The following is an 18,650-nucleotide window of genomic DNA, read 5'->3' on the forward strand; positions in this document are numbered from 1 at the left end:
CCAAAATGATATCACTTGAACATATTTTATCATGCTTACCTTTTTCAATTATAAATCAATTAATGGCCAAAAGCAAAAAGAGTGAATGGCAAAAATACGTATTTGTCATTAGCAACTAAAGACTTACACATATGTTAGACTCCTGAAAGGCAACTTAATTTAGTTCTGCCTCACAGCTTAGAAATCTCTATGAAATGTCTGCAGGTTTGAAAATTGCCTAGCTAGCACATAATTCTATGTTTAAATATATATCTTTCACCTAATCAAGTGTTCTATTTTAGTTTGCAGTTGGTTAAATGCTTTTTTTTTTCCTTAAGTCACCTATTATCACAGTATCTTTCAGCGTTTTTAATTCTGTTTAAATAACAGAAGGTTTTGACTTGGAAAAACAAAATTCAAAGGGCCTGTTAAATTAAAATTTTATTAATTTAATGAAATTTTAAAGAATTTCGGGGCCTAATTCAATGCAACTTTTTTTTTGGTGAAAGCATTCTGATACTAATAAAAAGAGCCAAAATTTCATTCAAAAATTGCACAAGTAGAAACTTTCTTGTTTCCATTAACCAATAAATAGATATCGAGGCAAAACATAAAATATTGGCAGCCAATAATACAAATATTAACACAAATAACGAAAATATGTCATTTGTATATTGCTGTAAACAGATTATTATAAAAACAATACCAGCATTTAATCAAGGACTGAGCAATTAATGCTGGACTGATGCATGTTGACAGATTGTGGAACGCTCTTGCTTATATTTTGAATCCTAGCAAATTGTGATAGCTGCTTGTTTGTTTTGAATCAAACTTCTGTCAAGATCATAATATATAAAAAATTTAGCACAATTTCAAAACTTCATGAAAGACGGTGGTGATATTCTGGTGAATTTCAAATCTTTAAAAATATAGCAACAGTCAGAAGATGAGAATAAAGCATATTTTCTCATTAACCGCCATATTTAAATACTTGGCTGATTAAAATGTAATGTTCTATAGTTACATCCACCTATAAACCCAAAATTAAGTTTATAGATTGTCATTTGGTCTGTTATTTCACTTAGCTTGAAATAGTATCGTTTACAATCAAAATTATTGCATTAAGTCGCACAAATATTTTTTTTTCCTAACAGCATAATAATAGAATAAGCTTTTAAGAGGTTTCTAATTACTTTCAATTAAAATAAAAAATCAATTTCTCAGAACTTTTTTTAGTTAAAATAAAACAAATTTTGATATTAAAAAAAGAGGGTTTTCAATATTTCTTCTGAAAATTTTCAACATTTCAATAGAACTTTTCTCTCGACACAACACCTAATCAGACTGAAAATAATTGATAACTTATAATTGAATTTTAAAGTTAAGCTTTACTTTATTTAAATTTCTTTGTACTAACTTACAAATATACACGAATAATATACAAAATTATATAAGTATCAATAGAAAAATGGGTACTTTTAAATTAAAATGTAAACAAAGAATTCATTCTTTAAAAATATACATTTATTGGGAAATTTGTACACAATAAGGCACAATATTTATTTACAATATTATCACAAGATATGCAACAAAGATGATTCCATTTTTCATGTATTTAATATAACTAAGCACTCTTTGTAATTTCACATTTTTCGGACTATTTTGAAAAATAAACTTCAAAGTAAAACTGATAATTCTGATTTATATAAGCATCAACTGGGAGAGATTTAATACTGCGCAAATATCAAGATTTAAAAATGGAAATTAATTTAACATTTTTATAATAATGGATTAAATTTATACTTTATAAAAAACTGAGTACACTACAAAATTTTGATTAAAAACAAAAATTAAATATGGATCTTTATACTTTAAAAATAAAAAACTTCACCGAATTGATAAAAAATATGCACAAAAAAATTATGGACTATTGCATATGAAAAAAATTATTTAGCGGCGAACTCAATCAAAAGAACAACAAAGATAACTTACAAATGCTTAACTGCTATGAGCTATTAGTAACATTTTAATTTTAATTTAGTTCTATCTCACTCAGTTTTAAAGCTACTTAAAAACTAAAATCCATCATCATAAGGCAGCAGAAAATTAAGAAAAAGTTCTTTATTTTGAAGTACCCGAATGGCGTCGAAAGAAATCTGTTAAATATTTCGTCTTGTATAAAGCCAGGACTGAATTCGTAAACATCTCCAATGTATTAATGTCGATTCTGATTCTCTTTGCCCCCTATGTAATCGTAAAAAAAAAAGACTGAAACTAGCCACATCTTTGCATATGCACTGCTCTATCGTTTTGGGAAAGTTACTAGGTGGCTAAAAAGTCCCAGAGTTCAAAGATATACTGATGTCGGTTTGCTTCATTGTTGCAAGTGTTTTATATGATATTCAGTTGCCTTGCTATGTGTCATTATAAATTTTAAAAAAATAAATAACCCTATCATTGTGTATCCAACGTAACAACGTAAAAGTAACAAATTTTGCGATTTCCACAAGGATATTCCGCCCATTTAACTACGCAACCCGCTTTTTTCCCGTTCATGGTTTCATTTCGACTTTTCTGTGATGTTTATTCAGATCTGGTTTAAAAGATGTTATGAGTCTAGATCAGGGATGAGCAAACTACGGCCCGCGGGGCAACTGTGGCCAGCCGGAAGGTTTTATCCGGTCCGCGGATAGAATTTTAACTTACCGATCCGTGGCGAATATAAACTATATACATTATACATCCATTCTCTTGTCTACTTTGTTTAAAGCTATTTTTGCTCTTTATTTTTTAACAAAGTACTGATGACCTTTTTATCTATTTTTGTTCTGCAAAACAAATTGTTGGAAATAGCTGGCAAAGATAGAATTACGAAGATGACTTGAAAAAAAAACCCATTTTGAGTTTTTACGTAATTTCAAGATTTCAGTGCCATTCAAACATAATTAGATATTTTTACCGTGCTTTTCAACGTAAATTGTGAAATAGTGAGGTCGGATTTGCAGCTTGAATTAATTGAATTGCAATCTAACAATCATCTGAAGCAGTTATTTCTAAATATGCCAAAGTTGAGTTTAACAAATCATTACCAAAAGCTAATTTCCCAAATTGAATATCTCATGCTCAGAAAATTCGCACTTTATACGCTTAATCTTATATATGTGAACAAATGTTTTCAACTATGACTCTTAGAAAAAATCATTTTAGAAGTAGACTAACAGACAAGCATTTAGCCTCGTTCCTTAAAATAAGTACATCTCACTTCGAACCTCAATATAAGGAACTTTTAAAAATGAAATCGCAATTTCATTCATCTCATTAAATATTTAAATTAAAACTTGTATATAGTTTTTTAATTTTAGAAGTTTTTACTTAGCCCACCAAACTTCCCCCCCCCCCGATTTTTTGGCTCTCGACCAATAAAGTTTGCCCTTCCCTGGTCTAGATGTTATGAGTTGTATAGATTTCTATAGATAATACAAGCAAGTTTTGCAGCATTTTGTGCACTCTTTTCAAAGCTCGTTGTTTGTTCCTCAAAAGTAAAAACGAACTGGCAAAACAAAACAAAATCGCACCGTAACTCGAAAGATTACGAAATATGACTTTTTGCCTTGAGCATTCCTTTGAATTGATGATTTAGCATATTTTCATTAATACATACGTTTTACCTTTGTATCTCATGAAGTTAATTCCTGATTTAACCAAAATTCACTTTCAAAATTTTGCTATTATATGATTACTATTCAATTTCGATTTTCTGACAACTTTTTAGGATTAAATTTTTCTTTAAATAAAAAAAAAACACTTCTACAAAAAAAACAAATTTGAATTTTAATTCCAAAATATTTATGTATGACTAAAAAAATATGCCTATTTTGATTTTTTGAAACCATTTAAAAAAAATATGCAACAAGAAGATTACCTGAAAAAGCTAAACCTAGTTGCCGAAGAAATTTCAAAATTAAGTTCCAAAGCTGCAAATCAATAACATTGTTCTTAATAGCCACTGTGCTATTTTTCCATAGTTCAAGCGTATTTCAGCAAAATTATCTGTAGTAATATTGATGTGCGAATGAAAATGTTTACTGGATATTCTACAAACTACATTTTTTATATACAATAAATCAAGCATCTCTAAAGGTAAATATTTTAAGATTAAGAGTTTTAAAAGATTTATGAAAAACAATACCTTATGTTTAGCATCATTTTCAGAAAACTTTTTTAAAAAATCAAATTGGTAATCAAATACAATATAGAGTGAAAAACTCAAGAAATTTGATTCCTTGATATTTTTCCAAAATCATCCTGTAATTTTGCTGCAAAAATTTAAATATTGATATTGCTGTACTTTAAAATATTTTACAACAATGACAGTTTTTGATTGCTCTGAATTGAAAATCTTTCTTTCATTCCAAAAATTCAAAGGAAATAAAACAAAAAAAATTAATGTTCCACTCAAAATTTTAGAAAATTTAAGTATTTAGACTTACAAATATTTTATCTTTCATTAGATAGATGTTAAAACTATTACAATAGAAATTCATTCAAATTTTAACTACAATTTTCAACAAAAAAGGGGGGGAAATCTACTAACAGGATAAAAAAAATTTAAACCTTAATAGTCTAAATGAAATCTACAATTAATGATCAATGACAATAAATAATATAAATAAAACTTTTATTTTGTACTTCATTATGCGTGTACAACTTTTACTGTGAACAACACAAAACTTTAGTTATTGTGTAAAACATTTTCTCTTTAAAAACTTAATTACAAAATTTATTGTATAACTTTCAGTTTGTAAGCAGTTTTCATAAATATGACAGCTTATCGCATAATGAAAAAGGAAAAAAATGATTGTTCTATCAAGGAAAACAATCATCAAATTTATCTTACTCTTAAAAACTCTGTGTATATATGTACACATATATATTCAATGTTTTGCTTAAAAGTTGCAAATGGGTATCAACAAAAAATTTAAGCATGCTTCAATAGAACCATAACGATAAACAAGAAGCATTTTGATATGTAACAGATGTCTAAGCGCATAGCATTCTTCCAATCATACATTATGTAGACTACTATCTTGATCAACATATAACATATGTGACAAGTAATTAATGTGTTAGAAGTTGAATAATTAGCACAGTACAGTTTTATAGAGTATTTACAATAAAAGTACACAAAAAGTTTTTTCCCAGTCATAATGATTATTTGGATGAAAATTATTTTTAATAAACAATTATAGTATGAGAATGAAATTCTGTTCATTTTGCCTGGTTATGTGACGCTCTTTTTTAAATTCATACATAAAAAAATATACTTTAAACATGGCATTTAATATACATTATCTTAGCAATAAATGCTATGAGATGCATACAATAAGCTTTGAGATGCATTTAATATACATTATCTTAACAATAAATGCTTTGAGAGGCATTCAGATTTAGTACGCTGCAACATAACATTAACCTTCCAGCATGCACGTTTGTGCAAATTTTATGATAAACTTGGTTTTATTGAACTTTTTTTGCTTTTATTGATCATATATCGCATCTGGAATGTCTGATGGTCATTTTTATAGTTCCTTTCAACTCTTCCCTTCATCATGGAATGTGCCAACAGGAAGATTATAAAAAAGGCACTTTAGATGTTATAAAAAAGGCACTCTCTCCGCTTAAAAACTCATACAGAAATATAACAAAAGATAATTACTACACAAGCATCTCATTTGCTAATTATTTGCTACAAAGAAAAATTTACTCGTCGGCACATTGAAAAAAAATAAGAAGGAAATGCCACTGAATTTTTTCCACATAAGAGACAAATAGTGCAAATCGCAATATTTGGTTTCCAGTCGAACAAAGACTTAGTTTCGTATGTTCCTTGTAAAAGCAAAACAGTAATTCTCCTTTCTTCTATGCCTAATAATGCCAGCATTGATACAAGCAAAAATGAATCATGAATAATTATGGATTATAATGCTGCGAAACGAGGAATAGACACCGTCAATAAACTGTGTGCATTAACAAAAACCATTAGAAGATGGCCTTGTGCTATCTTTTTCAGTCTTTTGAATATTGCTGGACTAAATGCCCAGGTTTTACACATGCAAAGTCAAATAGCAAAGCATGGTGCCTAAATATTTTCACTTAATCTTATAAAAGATCATCTTCATTACCATGCAAAAATCCAAACAATACCTTATGAAATTTAAACATTACTAAATTGTAACTACGCTACTCCTAATGATAAAGTGCTAAACAATCCTCATCAAAACGAGGAATATGCTGTTTGTGAACCAGAAAAAAAGAAGAGATTTTCAGCATCAATGAAATACAAGACGCGCCTTAGAAACACTTGCAAATGGCATTCGATTACCTAAATTATTTACTTGGCAGACAATGTGAACTTGGAACATTTAGACATCTCTTCAGAATTCTATTTTCCTAATATTACTCTATTTTATTCTGTATTACTAGGCAACTATATTCTCTTATTTCTAATTTTTAGAAATAAATAAAAGAATTAAAATTGGAGTGAGTTTAAAATTAGTTTTTGTAACTAATCACTCATTTTCTTGACTTGTTTCATAGAAATAAAATTCTTTGTAGAAGTAAGTAAGTAATGTTAAGCTCAGAATTTTTCCTTCCAAGGTTTCATTTTTTTACTTGTTTACACTTGATAAATATGAAAACTATCTTAAATTTTAAAAAATTATTATTAACTAATAAATTTTAAATATTTTTTCATAAAATAGAGTATTGCTTTTCTTCCTGACTAATCTAAGCATTTAAAAATAACTTTTTAACATTTGAGTGCGAGATCACTTGTATTTTGCAACAAAAAGGTTATTTTTTTATTTTGTGACAAATTTACTGTCAATATCCATTCATTTTTGTCGTTTTATGACGCAAAACGTAAAAAAAAAGCTGTTGCCGAAAATATTGCGCATGCTCGTGTAGCTGAGCGCGTGTGCTGGAGGGTTAATAAACTAAATTTAAGCCAACAATCGTGTCATCTTCAATTGACACAAAACTAACAAAAATACAAACTTAAAAAAAAAAGATAAAGAAAAGTTTTTTCATATATAATCCTTACCAGAAAATATAAATGTATGAGCTGCAGGCTAATTGAAAAATCTGGCATTGCTGAACCTAAAAGGCTCACAGCAAAAAATTTAACAAATGATGGCGGCAGTTTACAAAAGCCCAAGTTTCCAATTAGCCCATGATTTATACATCAATGTAATTGGTAAGCGATTCTTTGGTTACTTTGAAATCAATAATTTTTCAGGAGTAAGAAAAATTAAATTGAAAAATAAAACATTAATAATAATATATAGTTAGAGCTTTTCAAAAACATTAATATGTACAGATAATTAGGTTTTAAAAATAAAACCTTTTTATACATTCTACAATTCCACATATATATATGTTCTAAAAATATAATTAATTGATATCAAAACACAGCAATGTAAATGGAAATAAATAGCAGCTTAAGTTAAACAATATTTATAGCATATAAAACACGTTCAAGAAAGATATATATGCATTAAACATAAATTTGAGAAGTAAGACAAGTAATTAAAGAAATTGGGAAATAAATGTTTGTATATAACATGTATTTGGTCAAGCACAATTATAGATGAATGATTATGCCTCTGGAATAAAATAAAATCTTTCATCTATTCTAGAATTCTGTATAAAACATATTTCTTAAAAAATACAGTCATTTGGCATCCTAGCAAAGAATTGTAAATGGAAATCATAAACTGTAGCTAAAGAGTCAACTAATTACAAATTGTAACTTAAGTATACAAAAACAAGCAATTCATTAAATAATAATCTTCATAGAAAATAATTTTTCAAAAAAACTGTGCATCACGAAAAAAATTTAAAAAATTTATATCATTTTAATTGCTTTTGACAAAACCAAGATCTCAAAAAATTGTACAGATTAGTTCAAATTGTTTTAAATTAATTAGGATTAAATTAAAACAGCTTACTTTCTAGTTAGTTCTTTCTTTCTAATTCAAATGCTTAATCACTTCATAACTTTTACACAATTATAGTATTTTATTATTATATTGCTATTTTATTATTGTACAAGATCAATATTTCATAACTAATAATTACTCAGAAATTTGAGCACATCAACTCTTTTTTTAAAAAAAATGCTTAGGGAGAAATAGGTTAGCATAATTTAAATATATAATGTGTAGCATAAAATAAATATGCAATATATTTTTTTAAAAAATAGTTAGTAAAAAATGTATAACAACATACATTTTTTTAAATATCAATTCTCTTTATATTATAGGCAAAAAAATTTTTTTAAATATTATCAATTTTCACATTTAATATGTTTCCTTTAATTACTGTATTACTATAGCAATAAAATAACCATAGACATAACTATTAAAACATATTAGAATAACTTGGAGTAACTATTAGAAACCTTTAACCAGTAAAATTTCAGTCATATTAATAATACAATATATATTCTAGCATTTGAAGCAGGGAGCAAAATTTCCACTCGCTATTTGTGATAAGTTATTTAAGGCTGGTGTGTAAATTTTGTCTTGTAAAATGTTGTTTGTGAAAAAAAAAACTTCCATACTTTCCCCAGAGTTAAGGGTCTTTGGGAAACAACTTCCACAAGCATTATAGAACATCCTATTAGAGTTTCACCCCAGTGTCACAAATAACAAGAGAAATTTTAGAAACGAAACATAGCAATGTACAAACATGAAGCATTAAATGTTGCAAGCAATTTTTACATTGCCACTCGCTTGCTCATTTATAACAATGTGAATAGAAAAATCTAGGTATTAAAATGAATCATTACAAGAAAAAGAAAAAATATACAATGATAAATTTTTATTTGGTTTATAGCAAATATATTTAGTTAAGCTTTGGTATGAGATCAACAACTAAGGAATTACCAAACATAAAAGTGTAAACAAATAATACTTTTGAATTTTTTCAAACATTTCATAAAGGAAATGTGGGGGAAAATGTGTCTCAAATAACTATACTACAAGTAAACACAATTTAAGAATCAGAACTATTTTGAAATTTCTGTTTTGTAGTTAAACTGTTATACAATCCTAAATGTAAAGTAGGCACGGTTGGTATGATTTAAATTGCGATTTATATCACTTAATTTTTTGTTTTTTAATACATTAATTTTTATTAAAAAAATTATTCATTTGAGTAAAAAATATTTTTTTCTATTTTAGATAATTTGTAAACATATTTTTAAGATTTTAATTTTTCTTAAATCTAATTTTAATGATATTGAAAATTTCATTCAGAGAAGTAATGAGAAGGTAATAAATATACCAATGTTATTATTTAATTTCAAAACAGACTATAAAATAAAAATAAATAAATAAATAAGACTATATATAGATTAAAGTATCTGAAACTTTTAAATCATAACTTTCCATAAGCTGTATGTCAAATAAATAACTTTATATTTTAATAACCATATTAGAATTAAACCAATTTAGTTTTATGTTTCTTTAAATACAAATATTTTTAAAACTTATTACACATGTAGTTTGCATAAATAAATAATGAAGAAAGTCTTTATCTGCCAAGAGTAATTTAGAATAACTAATTTTTATGCTTCCTGATCTAAATTAACTTACAAGTTTAAGGAAGTTTATTTGATATCTAATTCACAAATCAGGTCTTTTTCTTTAGCAATTCATGAAAGTAATGAGCTTGAATAAAAACCAAAATTTTAATTTTCGGAGATTAATATGTAATAATTATATAAATTATTGGTATAAATATTGTTATAATTAGTTATAATATAATTATATAATTAGTTATACTATTTGTTTAAATAGTATTAGGCTTTAATATTTTTTATCCAAGCTTTATGTGATACATGCAAAGAAAAATACTAAAAAAAACAAGATTAACTTCTTTTTTTTAAAAAAAATCATGATTTTAGCTAACCCTGAAAGTTGATATTAAAAATATTATTTAAATAAACAATACTGTGACAAAAAAAATAAAAGTAGATATTAAAAAGAGAAAAAAAAATATCACATCAGTCAAAATAAATTTGAAAACAAGTGATATATATTTATATTTTATAACAAGTATACAAAAATTTAGTCTTTTGTAAAGAAGAGGAATGATTTGAAAGTTTAAAATTACACAAAACACAGTCATATCATGTAAATTTTAGTGTTAAGGTCTTCGAAAATGTATAAAAATATATCACCAAACCTTTAAAAACATTTAAATCATAGAAACCTATTTTGCTGGTCACCATCAGAAGATGTAGATCTAGCAGTCTTTGTAACACTATCTAAACTTTTAGAAGGTCCAGCTGCTGGAGCTGCACCATAATTTGAGTCATAAGAAGATCCCGGCCAACACTGACTAAATGCTTCTGACGATGTTAAAAGACCAGTTGCTTCCCCAGCATCTGCAGCACTCAAAAGAGGAGTCGCCTGATTTGGCACTGTTACAATTTTTACAATATTGCGAGTTCCAGCAGTTGCTAAATAGCAAAACACTGGTACAAATACCAAAACAGCAACAATTGCAATAAAAATAACAACAATACCCCAAACTACATTTTTTGTAGGAATTATACCTGAAAAAAAATAAGTCAAAATTAATATGATAGAAATTACTTTTGACATTATTAAGAAAAGTGAATTACAGAAGTCTTTATAATTGGTTTTAATAGTAAAATGTTTTTTTTTTTTTTTTTAATATCTCGCTCTCTCTTGATGCATGTACATATATTCTACAGATTATTTTCATCAGAGATATTAAATAAAAAATAATAATAAGCAGAGAAAAAATTGCTATAAGAAAAAACTGGAAAAAAGTCAAAATTAAAGATAAATGTAAAAGAAAAGATTTTTTCTCACTTCATTTATGAAAAATAAGGAAAAGTTTTTCTGAAAATTTTACACCAGGGTAAGTCACTTAATGTTCAATTTTCTGGTTACTATTTCATTTGCGTAAAAAGTACCTGTGATAGCATGATAACCAATTTAATTTGAAGAAAAAATCGCTAATCAGGACACCATGAATTACATTTCTTTAAATTTCTCTCTTTAAAATAAAAATATTTTATTTTAATATTGTCATTTACATGCTAATCTTTTCTGTCTGTTTTCTTCATTGTTCTTAGTATAAGTATCCTTTTTTTTCTTCATTTAGCAAAACTAAAGAATGATTAGATAAAATTTAAACAACATAAAGTTTAGATGTAATAATATTTAATATTAGCAAATTGTGTGTGAAATATATGTTAGATTAAGCTTAATTTTTACAATAATAATCTTTCCCTGGTTGTGTTGAGGTTGCAGACAAATTTGAATTTTTGAAGATAGGGCTGCAGATTGACTCTACAAATTCTGCTAACTGGTACTATATATATATTGCATAAGGTTTAAACATTATACTAGATTTTATTTCAAAGCATTCTGACCAATATTTAAAACCTTGAATTTTAAATATTGTTGAATTTCAAATATAAAGACACATGAAATTTTTTTCTCCAAATTTATTGCGTAATTAGATAGAGTAACATCAAATGTGAAAATGGCTAGCATGTTCAAAATACTTTCAATTACATTCGAATTTGGCAGTTAAACAGAGAAATGTGTTCTGATGAATAAGAAAGACAACTTCTTTTTTTGTTATTATTGTTATGCTTCGTAAAAAATAATTGGACATCTTAACTATTTTATTAAGTTTAATTTATTCAATGCTTATGCTTAAATCTGTACTTATTTATACTGAAAATTGTAGATCAATGTTTATAGAAACTCTCTTAAAAACTCTAATCACCACACAGTGCAATGAACTCGAACAGTGGTTGGAAAAACATTATTTTTATAGTTAACTACAACTACTTTAATACCAATCAGTTAATTATAACTGCAACAATTTTTTCATAAATGTATTTACTACAAGCTACGTTTGAAATTTAATCCCTACATCACTACTTTTGAACTTTACTAAAGAACTACGAACTTTGCTAAAAAAAACTTAATTTACAGCTAAGTTCAAAATGCTTTTGAATAAAAAGTAGCTGAGGAATTATTAATAAATATTTATTCATGATTACATTAGCCAGTTTGTTATTCTAAACCTTTTCTTAAGGATTTGCTCTCTTAATCTTCAACTTTTTTATGTCTTCGTCCACAGCAAATATATAATTTAAGAAAATTATCAAATATTTGCCATTTTATGAAGAGTTTAAAGTTCCTCTATTTTCTATGAAAAGTAAAGTACATTGTAAATTACAGAGAAAACAAGTTCCCTTCTATTGAAGAAACATTAATATTTCATATGTGTATGTTTGCATTGGAAAGTGCAGCTAAATAGATAAAATTAGCTAATTATTTGTCATAGCTAGTCTAAATATTGGTAATACAGTACAGAACCTGTTATCCGGAAATCAGAAAACCGGAAAACCAAAAAACCGGAACGAAATTCGATAAATATTTCCGCCATTTTTTAAAAAAAAAATTTTTTTTTCCTCATAAGATTTTAGGATGTTTCTTTCTTTTTTTGAAAGATGTTTACCTTAACATCATTTTGGTAATAATCATTAGTGTATTACTCCATCGTTTTTTCTTCTTTTTAAGATTATTTCCAAAAAAAAAAATATTTTTAGTTGGGTTTAACAATAAAAAAAACGGCTTTTTGTAGCGATCCAGAAAACCGGAAAAATCAGTTATCCGGAATAGCAATGGTCCCTATCGTTCCAGATAATCGGTTCCCACTTAATTCTAAATGAGTAATTCTTATTAATGCTTACCCAGAGGAGCATTATTATTGCATTCATTAATGGACCTGCAAATATTTGTACCAATCGCATTCAAAAAATTTGCTGCATTTGAAGCTTATTTCTAAACTAGATTAACATTAAAAGTAGTAGCTTTGAATCACTGCCAACTACTGTTTTTTTTATCATATTGCTCACAAGACTAACTTAAGTAGCACACTACACTACAAACAATAAAAAAAAGCAGTCACTATGTTATTTTTGTTATTTCATAAATTTATAAGTATTTGTTATATAAGTATTTTTGTTATTAATAGCATGCTAATTCCGACCGTAGAAGAAGAGTGAATAAAAACATTAAAATTTACACTGAGATATAGCAATATAAAATCGTACTGTCATAGTTATTTACAAAAAAAAAAGAAGAAGAACATATATATATATTTACATTTTGTTTCATCTGATAAGTCTCCACAATCATTGTGACCATCACAAGTCAATGAATACCAAATACAGTGCTGATTTTCACATAAAAATCTTTCTCTACCCTTACAGGCTCCAGTTCTTTTATTAGCTTAAAAAGAAAGAATAACAACATTTTCATCTAATATATTTTTAAATGTGAAGTTAAATACTTTATTAATAACATGTAGCTGTCAACATGGATAAGAAAAAAATCCAATATTTTCTAAAATAATATAAATTTCATGATAACTGTTGAATAGTATAAAAAAAATATTTTACGCAAAGGGAATTTTAGGGATTTTTGTACTCATCTGAATACAAAAACTTTATTACACTAATAACTATAAATGGTCTGCTATATTTTTTTATTTTATTTATGATTGACATTAAATAAACTTAAATTGGAATTGTTTTTCTTTCTTTATTATTATTATGCTTACTTTTAATTTTGAATAGTCATAGACATTTAATTCATTAAAGATAGTTCAAAAAAATGTAATTAATTTAAAAAGAGAGTTCTGAATAAAAATAAACTAAAAATTTTATAACAAAAAAAAGAGAAAAGCTTTAAACTAATTAAAATGAGTCTCACTTCATTTAATATTAGTAATACTTATTTAAATATTCAAGTAAGCAATAAACAGTATAAACATTCGATTTCTATATAGATTTTTGACGAAGCTCACACAATTTATGGAATTTTTCTAAATGCTCAAAAACCAGGAGTATTTTAATTAATCAAGTAGACCAGGAATAATTTTCATTTTATATTTTTAAAGTGAGAATTTAAATAATTTATTATTAACATGTAGCTGCAAACATGGATAGAAAAAAAAATCAGTAGATTTTACAAAATAATACAAATTTCATAACTGTTGAACAATATAATAAACTAGGAGGCTTCGCCCCCTGCTCGCTTGCGCTCACCAACCCCCGGAACTGCTTTCGCAGTTCATTTCGGATTGCTTCGCAATCCGATGCTCGCTTTGCTCGCTCATTGGATACGCTCTTAACGTCTAGCTTTCGTATACTTTTTTGAACACTGATGTTCCGAAAACTTTTCATAGTAGAAAATTCTAAACCTGTACATTTCAATATTAATTTGAAATTACAAACAGTTCACATGTTTTTCTTAATCACACTACACTAAATTTCAGTTGTTGAGAAAAGTAACTGTTGTAAGTTTTGTTTTAAAGTCTTTCCCACCAGAGGGCTAAAACCATGTGTTGTAAAACAATATGAAACAGTACTGAACGCCGGATGTAAAGCATCGGCTTCGATGAAGATAATTTTGTGAGAATTTTTTTGATAATTCGGTGAGAATTCACCCGATTAGACATATGATGCTCACTACGTGCTCTTGCGCGCCGAAGCCTATCAATTAAAACGTATTAGAGTTTTATATAATATAGATTAGCCATATGATGCTCACTACGTGCTCCTGCGTGCCGAAGCCTATCAATTAAAAATGAAAACTGTTGCCAACGCAAGAAAAGAAATATCATCAGTTTCATTGATACATACATACGTATTAGCGTTTCATATAATATAGATATTTATTATACACACAGAGAATTTAAAAGATTTTAATAAGCATCAAAATACATTAGCCGCAAAATACAGTATTTTTATAAAATAAGTAGTCCAAAAGAAACTTGTAAAATCCTGAAGAGTTGGCAGCTATGATAACATTAAGAAGCAAAAAAAAGGTAATAATTGATCTGAAAACGAAAAATAATCATGTATTCATTGCTTAAAAAAACTTGAGTTAAAACTAGCATACTTACCAAGGTCAAAAACAGTATAATGAGCTATGAATCCTGTCACATTCAGAGGTACAGTCACATTTGCACTGATGAACTTGAGAGTCATATTGTTGAAATTTCCAGACTCAAATTTCAGACCTTCACAGTTTTCATTTGAGCAAACTTGCTGCCCAAAAAGAACTTGATCTGAGACCCCACTATTAAAAACTACTGTGAGATTATCCATACTGGAATTTCTCAAACTGACTTTGGAGAAAGTTAATAAAATATGGTAATTGCTTTCTGTTGAAAAAGTTACAGAACAATTCATATTTGGTGAATACCATGGACTACCTTCAGGGTTAGAACTCATAACAAGGGAGCCTGATGAATGCTCACCATGGATGGGCAGAGTTTCTGGATCAGAGCCATTGAGACAATACTTCTGAAAAACAACTATTAAAAAAGCTTTACTTTATTTTTTTCAAAAAATCATTCTGTCGTTTAAACAATTTATTTAGTATGCACCTTATAAAGCAACAAACTATATGATAAAATAAAATACTTGCAATACAAAAATAATTATTAATTGTAACAATAAACTATAAAGAGTGCAACTTAGTAACAACATGAAAATCATAACATGATTATTACATCAATAATCATTAAGAGTGATTTTTATCTATTCTATATTGTAAATGTCAGACATGCAATTGGCATTCAAAATGTATGTGAGCATTAGGGGTAGTAAATGTAAAATGTTATTCATTTAAAAAATTTTAATAATTATGCCATCAAAATATTGTTATACTTTCATAAAACAGATTTAAAGTGAAAGGAGAAAAAAAAGGAATGAGCTCTAAAACTCTTTATTCAAATTTAATTAAAAGTCAGTCAGTCCCTTCTTTCGTTAAGCCCTTTAAATTAATATGTGTAACATTTTCGAACCAATTAACACAACTTAAATCAAACAGAGAATCAATAAAAAAAATTTATGAACATCCAAAACAAATTATTAAATAAAAGTGTCAAATAATATTTTTTTTAAAGACGGAACAGGAAATCACAAAATGAAATAATTTCTCTCTTAAAAAAATTTGATATGGGATAAATTTAATTACAAACAATTGATAGATCTGACACTATTTACAAAAAAAGCACTATTTATAAAAAATGCTTACTCCAAAAAAAAATTCTGCTTTTAAATGTTTTTATTAAATAAAATATCTTAACTATGATTTAAAATAAGGTTTTTTTTTATTAATTTAAGAAATTTTAAAAACCAAACTTAACATAGAAATTTATAAAATCTACCTTAATTTCAATACTGAAAGATATCTGTTTTTCAAAGGTTATTTGTCCATGTTCTCTCAACTTCTCTTTTTCAATAAGTTTGTAACTTTTTTCCAATTTCTATTATTATTACTACATAGCTATTCATTTATTTAGCTTTTACCAAATACAAATACTCACATTTATATATATGCATACATACATAAATAATAATTCTCCCTCATTTCAAATTTTGTACAATTAAAAAGAAAAAATTTGATTAATTACAAATTAGTTCAGGTACCATATTATCTTTTTAAATAAAATATCAGATATCAATCAATAGCTCAATATTTTCTTTTTAATTTACATAAAAATGAAATTTTATGTCAGAATTAAAATAACTATGAACCTTGATTCGTTACAAAAGTATATATTACCCGAATCTAATTTTTTTTTTTTTTTAAAAATTCATCTGTAAATATATTGATGAAAGAGAACTAACAGTTTCATACATAAGTAAAGAAAAAATTAGATTTATGAAAAGTTTTAAATTTTAAGCATGAATAAAGAAAAGATTTTATAAATTATGTACATCAAGTGTTACAAACACTTAGATTTAAAATTTACTTAAATTTTTGCGATCCATTTATTGTAACACTTAAATTTCAAAATAATAATATATTTCAAATACATATTTCTCTTGTCTTAATTACACACTTTAAATTACAACTGAAGTAAATTTAAGCAGCAATGAATGTAACATAAATAATTTTGTAATGTGTAAATATAACACTTACTATCATTTCCATTCACTGGATAGCTATTAAAAATAGCCAAAAACACTAGCACAGAAGTTACTAAGAAGGCCATCTTGTATCTAAATGAAAAAATATATACATAAATAAAGGTACTACTTTTTGAAAAATAAATACATTACTGTAAGCATTTATTTCATAAGAAGAACTAAGAAGGCCATCTTGTATCCAAAGCAGAAAAAATAAATAAGAGTACTATATTTTGAAATATAAATACACTAATGTGAGCATTTATTTCATAACACACATATGATAGGGGGATATTTCCATATTGTGATCTGTCACATTAACAACAATCGCCAAGATACTAAATAGATTTTAAACTTGTGCATTTTTTAAAAATAAAACATATCGATGTTTGGCCTGGGGTGGCTACGAGTTATACCTTTCGAGTTTTATTGATATTTCTTTTAGTTTCTTGCAGACAGTTTCCAAGACATGGCGATGATTTTGCCACAGATCACGATACGGAAAAATCACCTGTGATAGATTAAAGTAAATATAAATTTCTCTCGGATATTTCCGTATCGTGATCTATCTCCCCAACTACAATCGCCAAGATGCCAAATAGATTTTAAACTTGCAAATTTAAAAAAAAAAAAACACTTAGATGTTTGCCCAGGGGTGGCTACGAGTTATACCTTTCAAGTTGGTCCCTTTCTGTGATGTTTTTTATAAATTTCTCGCGTGTCACTGCCCGGAAGTTTCCAAGACTTGGCGGTTATTCTACCACAGATCATGATACGGAAATCTTCCCAGTTTCTCAAAGTTTCAGTTTTGCTTAAAAAATTTCATAGGAATAGGTTTCTCACAATAGAATAGCACTATAGCTTACAATTGCTTTTTTAGATGCAAAATATATTTAAATATTTTTTTTCATAAAATAATTAGAGTATTTTCCTCTTGTGAGACATTAACCCTCTAACTTAAATTTTTTTTTGGCTACTTAACTAGATTGCTTAGATGCATAACTTTCCGGTTTCCATTAATGTTTATTTAATGAACAAAAATAAATAGCTATTAAACTTACTATATACAAGAGAAAATAATGAAAGATAGTACTTCCCCGTTTATCAGGCAAACAAATTAAAACGAAAAATTTAGAAAAATATCACATCTCATAAAAAAATTAAAATAATAAAATTAATTAATTTTTTTAAATTATTAACACGGAATATTTGACGATAGTAATTCCCAAACTTTCAAAGTATAAATTTATAGTAAATATGTGTTAAATTTGTTTTTTTAAAAATTCCAACAACATTATTGGTTTTGCATTTATTTACTTATTTATTATTATTTGAAATCAAAACTGAGCATACAGAAATGAGTCATAATTAATGTGGTAGACGTACATACAAATGACGTAATATAGGGTGGAACAATAGAACAAAATATTAATATAGTTTTAAATCTGATAGGAAAATTATAAAACTTTTGAAATTTTAAGATCAGTTCACAATAATGAATTTACTAAATTTTTATTTTCACTCCATTTTATTTATTTACTTCCAAACCAAAACAAACTTGTTTCAAAACAGAACTCTCCGAACAGTTCCAGTTAAGAAATTTTGCAATATTATAAAATTTAAT

At 26.6% G+C, this 18,650-nt stretch overlaps 1 protein-coding gene across 4 annotated transcripts; it reads right to left on the reverse strand.

Annotated features, from left to right (window-relative positions):
* Nucleotides 1-9,921: 9,921 nt before the first annotated feature.
* On the reverse strand, nucleotides 9,922-18,613 carry LOC107436302 (uncharacterized). Of its 4 annotated transcripts, none has more exons than XM_016047953.4 (5): nucleotides 18,413-18,613; nucleotides 17,040-17,119; nucleotides 15,010-15,423; nucleotides 13,206-13,331; nucleotides 9,922-10,603 (listed from the first exon to the last, which is right to left on the reverse strand). In XM_016047953.4, exons 2-5 carry the CDS (start codon nucleotides 17,110-17,112, stop codon nucleotides 10,248-10,250), a joined length of 969 nt encoding a protein of 322 aa, XP_015903439.2. In that variant the 5' UTR covers nucleotides 17,113-17,119; nucleotides 18,413-18,613; the 3' UTR covers nucleotides 9,922-10,247. The 4 variants fall into 4 exon arrangements, with proteins under 4 accessions (XP_015903439.2, XP_015903440.2, XP_042894928.2 ...); XM_016047954.4 differs by lacking the exon at nucleotides 18,413-18,613 and adding an exon at nucleotides 18,088-18,377; XM_043038994.3 differs by having other exon boundaries at nucleotides 10,112-10,603; nucleotides 18,417-18,548.
* Nucleotides 18,614-18,650: the final 37 nt, after the last annotated feature.

The sequence above is a fragment of the Parasteatoda tepidariorum genome, chromosome 2, assembly GCF_982258835.1.
Source record: "Parasteatoda tepidariorum strain Cologne lab strain chromosome 2, Ptep-v5.0, whole genome shotgun sequence".
Lineage (NCBI taxonomy): Eukaryota > Metazoa > Arthropoda > Arachnida > Araneae > Theridiidae > Parasteatoda > Parasteatoda tepidariorum.